The 14,719-nt window shown below is 38.5% G+C and overlaps 1 protein-coding gene across 1 annotated transcript in view; it reads right to left on the bottom strand.

The window, feature by feature from the left end:
* Positions 1 to 1,344: 1,344 nt before the first annotated feature.
* The window catches only part of SNRK (SNF related kinase), a 41,520-nt gene continuing 28,145 nt past the window's right edge, over positions 1,345 to 14,719 (bottom strand). Inside the window, exons 4-7 of the mRNA XM_082043874.1 lie at positions 13,938 to 14,079; positions 11,208 to 11,420; positions 10,006 to 10,140; positions 1,345 to 5,198 (exon numbers count right to left, since the gene is read on the bottom strand). Of these exons, the coding sequence (XP_081900000.1) occupies positions 3,980 to 5,198; positions 10,006 to 10,140; positions 11,208 to 11,420; positions 13,938 to 14,079 (1,709 nt within the window). The 3' untranslated portion in view covers positions 1,345 to 3,979. The remainder of the gene's footprint in view (positions 5,199 to 10,005; positions 10,141 to 11,207; positions 11,421 to 13,937; positions 14,080 to 14,719) is intronic.

Here is a 14,719-nt window from a genome sequence, read left to right as displayed (position 1 = left end):
GTTAAGTCACTGCAGAAGAGCAGGTTGCGCTGAGCTGCTCTGTGGGTCACCAGAGACATCTCTAAGACCACGCTAGGCAGGTGTCCCAGCAGTCATGGCTGGTGCTGCTCCCCCTCCTCAACCCAACTGCCTTCACAGGCTCTAGGAAAAAAAACAAGCAATAAACAATGTCACTGCATGTTGAGGCACAGCAGTTTATAAGTGATGACAGTGACAACACGCTCCTGGATTTGAGTGTCGATATTTCAGTTGTTCTCTCAGTTCTGTACTGACATAATTTTAGACTAAGTGTTCAGGAGCAGATGTTTTCCGGCACATGGCAGACTAAACACAGCAGTGTGGGGCAGGGTTGTAAAATGTACACTGTGAAGCAGTTGCAGTAAATAATTGGAATTAACTCCTGGGATCCTGTTACATATGACAGCAGAAAAAGAGAAGACTGTGCATGCAGAGCTGCGTCTTGCACTAGGTTTTCAGATCTTGGGCAGTTTGGGTGACAATAGCCTTGTCTTACAGTGCCCATCTTTTGGTGTGCAGTCAGCAGGCCCCACTACACATCTGACATGGATCCGTGCTGATGCTAACATTGTGTTGGTTTTTTTTTTCCAGTATTACTCATTTTACATTGCAAAGAATAGTACTGGTGGAACCTGAACTTACACACACCTTCACAAGGAAAAGAACCACAACAATTTTACACAGTGCCTGTGCAGAATTGGCAAACTGGTATCAACCAGTCAGTTCAGATAAGACTCTTCTGACTTACCTGGGCATGCACACAGCAAACATTGTAACTGAGATTTTGAAACCCTTTGTGTTCTCTATTTTCAGAGCTGCCAGGCACAAGCTGCCACAACAGCACTGGCTTTGCTAGGATGGTAAGAAGCTGGACAAGCGTATCAAAAATTTATCTAGCTGAACAGCGGCTTGTAAGGTTTACTAAACCATTTAAATAATTCTGAAGTTCTGCCTAAGAAACACCAAATTCAACCTTTAAACAAAAAGCTCTTTTAGCAGATGCCAACTTTTAAACCCAAATGAACAGGTTTGACCTGTGCAAGAGAATAGCTGAAGTTCCGGTGTCTACACACAAAGCTGTATTTTTTTTTCAATGCAACAGGGCTGACATTTCTTACTGCTCTCTATTTTAATTTATTACTCTCTGTGAACTTGATCAGCACTGCTCAGCATGACCTACTCTGTGTTTGCAGGTGGGTCTCCAGCAGGTCTGACCTCTGAGACTCTGCAACGTGGGGACTGGGCCAGCAGCTTGTGCTGCCCTTACGCATTGAACACCGGGAGTAACAAACTGCATCGACGTGCAAATCACAGCTTATGCATCCATCAAGATATCACTTTTATTAACTGGATTTTCCATTTCTGTCGCACACCATGACTGTTTGTACAATGAAAAAGCCAAACATTGCTGGAAGCAATCCGATCAGCTGATATTTCTGTACCCTCTTAACACACGCACACACACAGAGATTCTTTCTTGGTGAGAAATTTTTATATTTCTGTTCATTAATTCTGCTTATTTATACTGCTACTCTTAAAATTCTGTGTCAAGATTGTCACATCTTAAATACAGATTAAGTTGCTAGAGGTACATTATTTTTATATATATATATATTTATATACACACATACAGAAAAATACAAGACTAATTGTTTTTCCACAATATTTACTTTATACACTACTGTAACTATCTGCAACTTTTAAAGACACGTTAAGGGGTACAAGAAACTGTTTACTTGCTCTAAATAGTTTGGTCCAATATTATCTTAACGTAGTGGTTATTCTCGCCCTTCCTTTTACGTGACGACATAATACAACATACACCACATGCACAATCATTCACCTATCAACAAATGGGTAACGGACACCACTCAGACTAACATCTGTACGCCCGAAGGGTCAACCAACCACACACAGCTATAAGGCTATAATACATCTATGCAGCATAAATGGTCAACACTGCTGTTCTAAAGTGAGCACCATATATACAGTTGTATATAAAAACATCAGAAACAAAATACACCTGGGGTTAGTTAAAAGGTGCCATTCCAAGGCTGTACATAATACCAGGAAAGAGTATTTACAATACTTGGAAAAAAAGCTGCAACAAATAAGTTTATTGCCAATGCCCTTTATAAACTTGTCTCCTACTTGGATGTTATGCTCACCGTCCGTGAACCACACATCTCATTTCTGGCCCTTGGTAAGATCCCTGCTCAAAAATTTCAAGCAAATATGTTCTATGGCTTCACCCACACATCTATTCTTGTAGCTTGTAATTTATAAATATCACACTGACTAAACTGCAACTAGAGTTTAAAACTTAAAGAAGTAAAACACTTATCCTTTGCCTTGTTTAGGAAGCAGAATGTGAACCCCCTGGCTAGGCTAGCCAGTAAGAACACCCCATGCAATTCAGACTCTCTTAGTAAAGTCTTTTACTAATCAAGACGAGCTGTAGAAATCAAGACCAAGCGTAAAGCTGTTCTTCGGTGCTCTGCTCACTCTGCGGTACGTGAAATGCCTCGTATTTGACCATTCTGCAAGTGTTACAAGACGCTCAACAGTGTAAACTCCTCTCAGACATCCAATGTCTGCCCAGGGCGCTGCTACATAACCCCGCCAGTTTCACTAGCATTGCTTAGAAGACCCAGTGCACAGCATGAAAAAATAAAACATTCTTGCCCTTCCCCAAACTAGGAATCTGCAATATATTTTATTCTAGATAATAAAATTCCACAAAGTTAATTCATCTGGTCAAAAGTATCCTTTTGTACAGAAATACTCTTAATTCAAGACCTTGCCATGGCAATGGGAAACCTGACAGAAAGGCTAAGAGCTGTAAAATAAATACTTTCCTATATGCTACTTTTAACTGATTTTACGAAAAAGCATGATTACTCAGGGAAAAGTGGTGTACAAGTGGGAAACAGCAGTATTTTAAGTCTTAAAAAGAGTAATAATGAGAAAAACGTCACGACAATAACAATTTCAGTTTGAATCCAATTACCTAAAGGTTTTACATCCCTTATTGCCTTCTGAAATCTCAGGGAGGGGAGCATACGGGAGAAGCTTTACAGGTTAAAAACCTAAAATATTAAGTGTCATGATATACTAATAACAAAAGTAATTCATACAAATACTTTATTTTCAGTTAGCATGTAGAAACTCAGAAGTCGACTTAATAATTTACTTTTGTTATATTAAAAAAGAAGATTGTCTGCTTGTAATATTAACATATTTCTATGGGAGAAAGCTGCCTTACAAATCTACTTGCCTTTTTTTTTTTTTCATTTTGTAAAGAAAACTGCCTCTAGCAAAACAAGATCTTTTCAGTTTGATTTTTGAGCCACAACTTTATCTGTATTCTAGCTTAAGACAAATAGGTGTGGGTTTAAAATCATATTTCAAGATCACTAATTTTCAGTGCATCTTTGCTTTGTACAAGCCTTGGAACATCTGAAAGCTCCCTGAAGAGTTTTCAGCATCAAAACATTATTGCTTTGGTTCTGTTTCAGACACATAGAAGTATGCCACATATCACATATTTTAGATATCACAGAAGGTCAGAACAAGAATTAACATTTCACAAGTAAACTAAAGCTTCTCTCTCTAGTTTTAAGTGCAGAACATGAAACTTCTAAGTGCTCAATTTACATTAGGATCCAGATAGTTCATTTAATCCAGATCTTCCATAGTAAAATTATAAATGTAAAAATTACACAATAAAATATTCTGGTTTGTTGAAAAAGAAAAACATATTGGCTAGCAGCATGCAAAGACCATGCATTGTCATACCATCAAGCAAACACAAAATTAAAGGGTAATAAATAACTGCTCAAAGCCCACTTAAAAATCTTAAGACAACAAAAGGGGGGGGGTCCGGTGACAAGGTGGTCACAGCTCTGAACAGGAAGAATGATGCTGTCAAGTAGATCGAGCTATTAAAGTCAGGTCATGGTCAAATGACATGACAACAACTGGTTTGACTGGAGGTACACAGCAGCCCCTCCTTTGGGTTCCGCTGAATATTCACAGATATCGTCTTTTCACAGAGAGGTAGTTGTAGCACATTGTTTTTCAAGTTCCTGTTCTTTATCCGTTCCAATTCATTTGCGGTGTCTGACATTTGATCAGAAAACAATTTTAGGTTGCCCAGGGATGAAGCCTGGTTTGCGCTTCTACTGGAACTTATACACATTTTCCATGTTGATTTCTCCTGCACTTTTACACTGGAAAAGGACAGATTGTTTTGAGGATCAATAATGTATTTAGTGCTGCCATGAATCTGTGAGCCTAGGCAAAGGCTCATTAACTTCAGGCTTTCAACCAGTTCCCCTGCACTTCTAGACGATAACTGCATTGAGTTTCCGGATCCAGCACACCTCCGAGTGGAACCTGAAGTGTTGTTGGTGCTACCGCTGGAGCCACCGGAGGGGCTCCCCCCACCTTTGTTGTTGTCACTTGGGCTTGTTTTGTCCACCCCTCGGTTCCCGTTACTCGGTTTGCTTTGTCCGCCGCCATCTCCTTGGCTGCCAGGTGGCCCTTCGCTGCTATCCCGTCTATGCCAGGAGTAAGGAAACCCGCTATCTTTGTCCAGGCGTCTCCGACTTTCTGAGTCGTCATCGCTTGTTTCCGAGCTACTGCAACTAGAGCCCCGTCCCTGGCTTTTCCTCCTGTGATAGCGTTTATGCACCGTGCTGGGTGAAGCAATATTCATTTTTAACCTGCTGAGCTTTGGGGGCAAGTTCTCATCCATGTCAAACTCATCATCTGACTCACCCTCCTCAAAGATTTGATTGAGGACTGGTGCACTCTTCCTGGAAGTAAGACGATTTGTAACTGAAGGCTTCCGGCGCAGAACAACTTGAGTAGAAAGAGAAATAGGTTTCTTATCTTCTTCATCCTCCTCCTCATCTTCCTCTACTCTGAACAAGCACTTTCGGCCACTTGTAGTGGGTTTCAGGCTCACCGATGGCACTGCTGAAAGTGCCGGCCCAGCTAATTCAGGGATCTCTTCTTTCTTTGCTGCATCCCCAAGGGCCTTGCTTCTGTGGCCATTGAGAACATTCTCAGCCGTGCGAGCTGGTGACTGGGGAACAGTTGCATGAGAGAGAGGAGAAGCTGTAAGGTCATCCTCCAGATCCTGGGGTACATCGATTTTTGTTGGCCACGATTGCCTACATAAATAATTATAAAGGATAAAAGAAAAGTTAGATCACGGCAAGCATTTCAGAACATGTAAGAAAATGTACCATCTGCACAAGTACTGCCACGCAAACGGGCCTGCAGAGTGGCATGTTCGTACACAGCAGTACTGAGTAAGTGAGGAAAAGGAAACATTCTCAGAAAATGTGCATTCCTTTAGAAATGCTGTTATTTGAAAAGAACATCATACACATAAAACCATAGTTTAGAAATTATATTGGTTACTGTCAAATGAAATCCTAAGATTTCATTGCTCTCAGAAAATGAATTAAGCAATAAAAAGCTTTAAATAATTGTGTCTCAAAGAAAATAATGAGGTAGGTATAGCAGCAGCAGTTACCTAGGGGAAGATACGAGCTGATTCAAGCACAACTTAAATAAAATAATACTACAAACTACTTTTAATCTGAAGCTTCTGTTATTTTTTTCTTATTATAAATATTAGGTTATAGTTGACAGCAGTGAGACTGAAAAGCTGAGTCAGAAGCATCATTCTCTCCTTTTCAGAAAGTCTCATTCAGACCAAGCTCTATTCTACAAAATCCCCTTTAATTTTAAACACACATGAATTGAGAGCATACATTTATTTGTCCTTAGCTGAGCAACTGGAATAATACAGCTGCATGAATTCAGGCCTCAAGATGCTTAAGTAAGGCACTCAGATAAACTGTACATCCAAGTTCAAAATAGAAAGTAACACCTACATGTAAATAAGTTTTACAGTTAGCAGCTGTCTTATCTCCAGCATCTAAGCTAGTATCCAATGATATATATTTTACTTTAAATCCTAATATATATTGTAATTTTCCCATAATGCACACAGAATAAATTAAGAACAAATACTGCCAGTCTTTTCTCTCTGTATTTTGAAAGCCTACTCCAAAAGACCAGCACCTACAGTGTGACACCTAAACACCAAATAATTATTTAATTACTGCACTCGGCGTAAGTCCCACATTACTCGTGGAGACCGAGACAATTTTTGAAACCTCTCAAAGTAAGAGTTATCTTTTTCTAGCATACTGCATGAAAAGCTGTAGTAGAGACCTCTGTTCACATATGGACAACATATTACAAGACGTTGCCAACCGTATTTTGGGTGTGCCAAAAAACAGGGCTGCATGTCTTTGTAACTCAGGTTAGAAGGCAGGCGTGGGAGGGCAGCGGGAGAGGAAGCAGAGGATGGTTCTCACCAAGCATGAGCCCAGATATCTGCTTGGACAGCCTGCATGCAAAGCCGGAAGGATCATACCAGCTTCCTGATCTCTGCTGTGATAAGAAGTCAAGCTGAAGAAACAAGGAAACCTCAGGCACCTCTTTGCTACTCTTCTTCTAGAAATCTTCTTTTCAAGTGTTTAAAGTTAATGGAAGCACTTGCAATACAACTGTCTTTGCTTAAGGCTCCCTCTGTAATGGCTAGATAGAAAAGGAACCTGAAGTGCGAGATGCCTCTCTCCACAAGTAAGAATTGACAGCTGTCTGCCCAACAGTATGAGCTTTGAAGAAGAGCACTTTTTTTAAAGCCAACATTAAACTCATCACGCCTAACTGCAGACTTTGTTTTGAAGTACTGGCTTCAGCTTTGATTTAACAAACCAGGGATACAAAAATCAACCAGGATCCTTTAAAAGCAGGACCTGGCTGCCAACAGACCCGTGTAAGCCTCTGTAGTCCATTCCCTGGGAGGAGCCACACAGGCTTCTCCCTGTCCCCTTGAGCACTGGGAGCTGCTGGTGGCCTCCCACCAGTTCCCTCCAGCGAGCAGCTCTGCCTGGAGGAGGCCACACAGCCAGCAGCTCCCACACAAGCTGTCCAGACAAGAAGTAGAACCTGGGCTGTGGTCTTCCTTGCTTTGACACTGCCATCCCCCTTAGGCCCCAGCTGACTCCAGAAACACTGGGAACCACTGACCTCATTTTCTGATGACTTGTGCTATGCTGGATATTTTAAACACAAACAACTGTTTGTGATGAACAAATAGGACTTAAATTAGAAACAAAACTACAGAATTGACAGAAAAATGCAGATTTAAATCTTACAAGAATTTACCATGCTTTAAGAACAGACTGGTTTGTCAGCAAAAAAAAAGGAAGAGAGTTCTGTGGCTGTCACAATAAAGGGTAAATATAGTATCTAAGAGTACTGTAGTTTCCAGGCAATAAACCTCCTCACTACAGTGTGTTCATCTCTCATAGCAGCCCATGTTTGCCTCCCTTCCCTTCCTGGTCTCCCCTTATTCCCAGTAGGCCTGAGAGGAGACTGGGACAGAAGGGAAGCTCCAGGTTACAAGTAAGTTTTTTATATATATATATATATATATATATATATATATATATGTATATATATTTAATCTTTTGAAGTCTCAAAATCAAAGTAATGCACTACTTTACTGTGTTTTTCATGAGGTTATTCTACATAAACACCTTCAATTTAGAACCATCATGAAGACAAGGAATAGCTACCTGGGACCATTAAGGGCAAGAGTTCCTGAGTTTTTGCAGATATCCTTGTCATGAAAAGAAAATTCATATGGCAGGCTTCCATTTAACTTTACTAATTCATATCAAGATTTAGATTCAATGAACTTGTTTGTTTCAGTTCCTCATATAACTGGAGCCGCTCTTCTATTGAAAGAGTGACACTGATGCAGAGAAAAAAACAAAAAGCACACTTTGGAGTTTTAGAATTTTCATCTCAAGATAAACGACAGTTTTCCTCTGAAGTAATTTATTTTATAACTAATACTTAGTTTTAGACAGATTTGATGCTCTGTTTGGATTTCTTTTTGAAAAGGAATTGACATAAGAGGCTGATCGATTAAGAGAGAACTGCCGAACAACAGTTACATTGGTACCCTTGAAAAGATGTAAGCTCTGTAACTGCAAGCTCCAGACCATTTTGGTTCTTGCAGGCAACGCTTAGTTGCCTGCAACAATAACTCTTCTAAGTACTTGTAACCACACAACATGACATACAATTTCCTCCAGAAGTGACCACTGAGTGAATGACCTTTTAAGCACAGCAGCAAAATTTCAGTCTGCTCTAGTACACACCACAGGGTGCACACTCATCTGGAGATAACAAAGATGTTGAGAATCACTGGGGGGGACAGAGAGAAACAACTCACTGGGTAAAGGGAACGGTATTCAGAAGAGACTGCTCTAGAAAGCTTCCAAAAATCTGAGCCTAAATCCAAGGTTACAACCAACGGAGATGATGTGTCTTTAACCTGTTTTCCAAAGCACGTGCTCTTAATTTATTACAAACGTCCATTTTTGCTAGATTGAACTTGAGGCAGTAGTATCTGACCTTTATCAGTTAGGCCAAAGAGAATAAGGCCATGCACCAGAAGGACAGCACAGCATTTATGTCCCTATTGTCATTCCTATTAAATGATTTCACATATGACCTTGCATAAAAGTTACACAAAGAAACCTTTGGAATGAACAAGCTATTTTTTCCTTTCTCTCTAAATCCTACGGACAGATTAACAACACTGAAGGTAGGCAGCAACTCTAAACGTCCACACAAGCACTTAATATTATTCTCCTAAGAGATTACCGACTAACCATGGTTATTATTGCTAATAGTAGTTACCAATAATATTTTACCAAACCTAAAAGGCAACTTTTGAAGAGGCTGAAGGTTAGAGAACAAAAATTAATGAAAATGCCTCAGCACAACCTCCGTCTTCACTGGAAAGATTGTCAAGATGCACCAATAAAGATTTTTTCAATACCAGCAGATCCCCAGTGATAGTCTAACACTTAACTCAGGAAATTACAACCAAAAAGTTTAAGAGAAGTGACTGTTCAAAATGTGTATCCTCCAATATCATCGTGCAGGTAGAAACTATGCTTTACCTTGTGTTTTTTTCTATGTGTGGAGGCTTTTGTTTGGTTTTTTGTTGTTGTTGTTTTTGTTGTAAGTAAATGTTGCTGTAACTGAAAATATGGCTGCTTTGATAACTGGTTGCAGAGCAAGTGGACTGGTTGAACATATCAATACTAACCACATTCCAGAACCCCAGTGCCCCCTTTAGCTTTAGTGCGTCACAAGCGGAAGCTTTGAAAAATCTCAGGGTATGTCAGGGAACCTTACTACAAGGATTTTTTAATCATGGTTTGACAAACTAAAAACAAAACAAACCAAAATCGATTGCAATATCTTTAAATGGGTGATTAAAGCAATTAATTCAAGAGTTTTCTGTAGACAACAGGCGTATCAACTGACATGAAAAAGAACATAACCTACAGATGTTTACTCTAAGCTTGACTTAGGATGTTTGATGTTTGGCCCATTAAAAATCAAAGCAAACAACTAAACTATAACATCAAATACAGAGTAATTTTTCATTTATAACCAGTTGCCCATCAACATGTTTACAGATTATGCAACTAATTTTTTCCAGGGATGTTGCATACACAATTTGTATGAGGAACTAAAGGTCCATGAATGTGCCCTTTCCTAGCAGGTGTGAAAACTTACTACTTCACATGAAGACTTGAAATTGATTAAACATTTCCTGAAAACTGTAGGAATTGAAATTGAAAATTCTTGGCAACTGATTTCTGAACAGATTTGAAGCATCCAGAGCACTTTAAAGACATTTAAAATTTGCAATGAATTAGTATTTTACTCTTTTAAAGAAAGAAGTACTTGAGCAATTCAGTAATATTCTCATTAAGCCAGGTTTAAAAAAAAAAGAAGAAAGAAAAACACAAACACAAAACAAACAAAACCAACACCACCCTATCATTTAGACTCATAAATTCTCACCTGAACTGAGCTTTGATGTTGCTAGGGCTTGCAGATCTGGTCTGAATTTCTTTCTCTTGTTTTTCTCGCAGAATCCTTTCAGCTAGTAAGAAGTAAGTAGCAGTGATGTGATTGTATTTGTTAGTTTCCAGTGCCCTAGAGAAAGTACAAAACACAAAATACACCATGCATCAATGGTTTTATAAAAACTGGACATGCACCTCACACACCTTGCCGTACTTCTCATAGCAGGAAGAGCACCTGAAAGCAGAACTGAGTATTTTTCATGTTTTGACAAGCATGTCATGGTTTTATTAAAAATATAGAGCCAACAAGTCTAGTAATTTGAACTACAGTGGATATCTTTAGAATATCATTAAAAAATAAGTAATTCTTCCTCTATTGAACATTCTTTACATGACAAAGTTGTCATCAATGTTATACACCAATGGTGAGCTTTCCCACTGGCACATACAACCACAAAGTACTAGTATTTGTTTAGGCAACAACTGGAAGAAAAAAACCCTCATTACTTTAGGGCTGTCACATTAATCTTCAGTACAATTAAGTTCATAAGCCAGACATTCGAACAGAAAGGATGCCACTGTTATGCAGCTAAAAGCTTAAAAAGCAATACTGCTGCTTCCCTGCCCCCCCAATGGTAAGACAGTGACAGCTTGAATACAAACAAATAAAAAAACCCAAACAATTAAATCCTCTTTTGATTTTGGGATTATTTTAGAAATATGGGGGGTTTAATCTATTTGAAAAAAACATGTAGCTTTTTAGCAAGCTCACTCAGTGACAATTACTATTTTGCATTCTATAGAAAAAAGGAATAATATTTTAAATTAACAAAGATTCGGGTATACTAGAAACATACTAAGGGAAAAACACTAGAATTTTATTATCTGCAAATATGCATGAGATACAAAGAACAAGTAAAAGGATAGATTTAAAAGCAGTCAAATTTACGCAAGATGGCAAACTACCACAGGAATCACACACTGTTCCAACAAATTTTCCTGAAGTTTTTCCTAAGGTTAGGTCTAATTAAGTATTTATCATCCTAGAATATTCTACCACAGAGCAAGAGTGTAATATTTGTTTGTTAATTGAATGGCTTTATATTTAAATACTCTAGTACCCAGGTTCTCATGCCATTCTTAACTATAACAACAGATGGACAAAACAAACTGCACACAGAAAAATTGACAACTTACTCCACTATTGTATCTCGGTCTGCTATATCCCCAAGAACCATGCGCTGTATTATACTGTTGTGTTCCTCCTCAGAGAGATTTTTATATGACACAAGAGGAATATTGTACTTTGTTGCAGGAGATGGGTCAACTCCTTGGAGCCACGCGTGGTTTTCTATCTCTTCCAAAGACGCCCTTCGCTTTGGGTCTCTCTGCAACATCCGTGTAATGAGACTGCAAATAAAAAAAGAAATTTTCTGCTGTCAGTCCACACAGAGCTTTCAAAGTCTCTACAGTAAACAATGTGATGGGAATTTATTCTCAAAGACATTCCAAATATTGCTAAACTGAAACAAACAATTTACTCATTAAAAACTAAATATCATAAACACTGCGGTTTTCATTTACTATGCTTAGATTCTTAACCTGATTTTTCTGGTTTGTTGGTTTTTAATAGCTTTATAGGACAACTGTCACAGATGGCCTACAGGCTGGTCTGTAAAGTAATAGAAATATAATTTTCTATTATTACTGCTGTCAACAAGAATATGGAGTGCTAAGATGAGTAGAAATACTTTATTCTGAAATAGCTATCAAATATTTGATTATTTAGTATCCATGAAAGGATACTGATCTGTTCTATCCATACAGAAACAACAAAAAAAAATTAAAAACACAAACCGAACACCACTACCTGGGCTGATGGAAGTGACAAACCAACTAATGGGTTAATACTGAGTCTTTGCAAGTACTGGAAGTGCATAAATCCCCAAATAAACAGTAAAAGACAACTTGATTAGCACTGTGCATCTCTGCTTACTACAGAGGAAGTTTCACTGGAAAATTCTTGGGGGAGGTATTTTTGGCTTTGCACAATAAACACAACATGCATATACAGCTTTGGTGCCAAGGTTTCCATGAAAATTTATTGCTCCAACATGCAGAATGGGAGTTCTGCAGTTCTCTCATAATGCTTTAGTTATTGCACTGACCATACCACACCATGCAACTTCAAACTGCAAGGCCACACAAATCACATAGGTAATCACATTTTAATTTTTTTTTAAATGCATGAGAAGTTGTACGCAATCAAAAACTGAGGTTAATTCAGACTTCTTAAAACTCTTGTAAAAAAAAGAATGTCACATATATACTTAGTAGGCGTGGTCTCTGCCTTAGCCAAGAGGAAAGGTGGGGTGACACATGGGAGCCTCGGTTTTCTCTGCTTTTGTTATTACAACAGAAGGGGAACAAACTATATGCTTTTTTAAACTGCACCTGTAGTAAAACCACATGAATGCACTGCCTGTGCCTCCTGCTTTAGGCCAGCTTATGCAAGCCAAACCAGTAAGAATGCTTTCACTGCAAGCAGGAAGTTTTATCATTCCCTGAGTTTTTTTTCCCCTAAGAAAATTTAACTTACAGAGCAGTAATTGATAACACATTGTTGATGTGTCATGTAAAGAAGGCAGACCTATTTGGGCCTTTAAGCAAATTAGCGTTTTTTAAGCAAAGTAGCCAATATATCACACAAAAGGCTGCAAAAAAATAAGTTTCCTGAGCTGTGCACAGCATGCAGCATCTCAAGAGATTGATTCGATAGAATTCACTGATAAGAGCACTCTCTTAAACCTCTTCCTGGATTGTATTTTAAACCTCTTCCTGTACGTAAAGCTCTTCAAGCTGTTGAGAGCACTGAGCGCAGCTTTTCCATGTTACTAGAAATGCTAGACATTAATGACAAGACACGAAAAACAGCTATGGCATCATGTTATGCATTAGATTCCTGGGTCACACAGGATACAGGTGAAGAGAGGAACAGTCATTACACCTGTAACAAATTTCCTTCTGTGTCAAGTAACAGAATCCTAGATGCTGCTCTAGTTTTTTTTGACTGGACCCAATGCATTTTTCAAGCATTTATAAAGGCATCTGGACTTGCATATTGACAATGAAAAGATACTCTATCGCAGATTCAAGAACCCAGTCAAATACTGTAAAATAGTCAAAGTGATGCAACTGGGATATATATTAAAAGGACGGAAGAGGTCATTAACTGATAGGGAAACATGGGAAACACTGGAACAATTAAAAACACAGAAGAGCTGCAGTGAACACTGCAGAAAAACACGACATCAAAATGAGTCACAATTCCCAAGTGGCATATGGTATTTGCAGACAGAATATTTTTCTCCCTTGATTGCCTAGAATGTTGATTTGGAGTTGAAATTTCAGTAGGAGATGAGCAAAACTTGCTGTGATATCCTTGGGTTTTGGCAACTTGTATTTTGAACAGAAATCTATAAGAATCATTACCTTTTTAACCCCTGCCACAAAATACTCTCGGCAACACCTTGTAATTTGCCCAGCAAGAGTGGTGGCCAAATCCAGTCAGTGGTGAGCAGCTTCTTTAATTATAAAATGTATGACAACTGAGACACAAGAAAGATATATTGTGTAAAATCAAAATGAAGTTTCACCCAAGTGTGGCAATAACCTATTGGCAAAAAATATCATGGGATTAACTTTTAGTGAGAAAAGCCACAAAGAATAAAAAAATGCAATACTAGTGCCCAAGAAACTACCCAATTGATGTGAAGAAACACTAACAACTAAGCAAAAGCAGTAGGCATAATATCTATGAATATGCAAGGAATATTCCACACACTGATCGTATGGTATGGGGAACTCCCACAGGTAATGAGAATCTACTTCTCTAAATCCTTCCAGGTTATTTAGTACTCTACTTACTCTTTACATTCTTTGGACACATGAGGTGGCACAGTGTATTTGCAGTCCATGATCATAGTCAGAGTTTCACTGTCATTTGCTTCTTGAAATGGTGGTTGTCCACAAACCAGCATGAAGAGGATGACCCCCAAGCTCCATATATCTGCAAATACATAGTACTTATTTTAAAATAACTATTGAGGAAGCAAACATAATTACCATCAAACTGTGAAGTATTCTTGAGATGCATACTGGGGTTACCACCGCACTCTTGATTTTCAGCGTTACTTATGGAATTTGCAAATCCACTAAAGTACAAAATACAGTAGTTCCATTGTTTGACAGCTTTAATAGTTTTAGAGGAAAAAAAGTATGAGAATTCATGACTTGAAGGATGCATAAGAGTTTGAGATGCATAACATCTTTGACAGCAACATGTTAGATAAAGCTGAATATAATCTGGTCCCCTCAGAAGACAAGAATTCATTACCTTTTTCTTCACAGCCAAGCACAGATTAATAAAGAGATTTGTGCTCAAAGCACATTCTTTTTTGAAGGACTAGCATCAACTGTTCTCAGTATTGTTTACATGTTACTCTATGCAGTAAGAAATTACATAGAAAGTCACCTGTTTCAGTGACACTGAGCTAGATATGTTTTCCTGCAGTAGTGCTGCTTTAAAAAATTCTTAACTACTTCGAACAGTAAATAATAAATTAAATAATTCATGTAAAACTACCTTCTTGCACCGATCCTATTACCAAGTGTGGAGTGTTTCCTTCCCCCCCTGCCCCCCAATATCC

The sequence above is a fragment of the Streptopelia decaocto genome (assembly GCF_964273445.1).
Source record: "Streptopelia decaocto genome assembly, chromosome: 2".
NCBI classification, from domain to species: domain Eukaryota; kingdom Metazoa; phylum Chordata; class Aves; order Columbiformes; family Columbidae; genus Streptopelia; species Streptopelia decaocto.
This window is presented reverse-complemented; position numbering and strand designations above follow the sequence as displayed.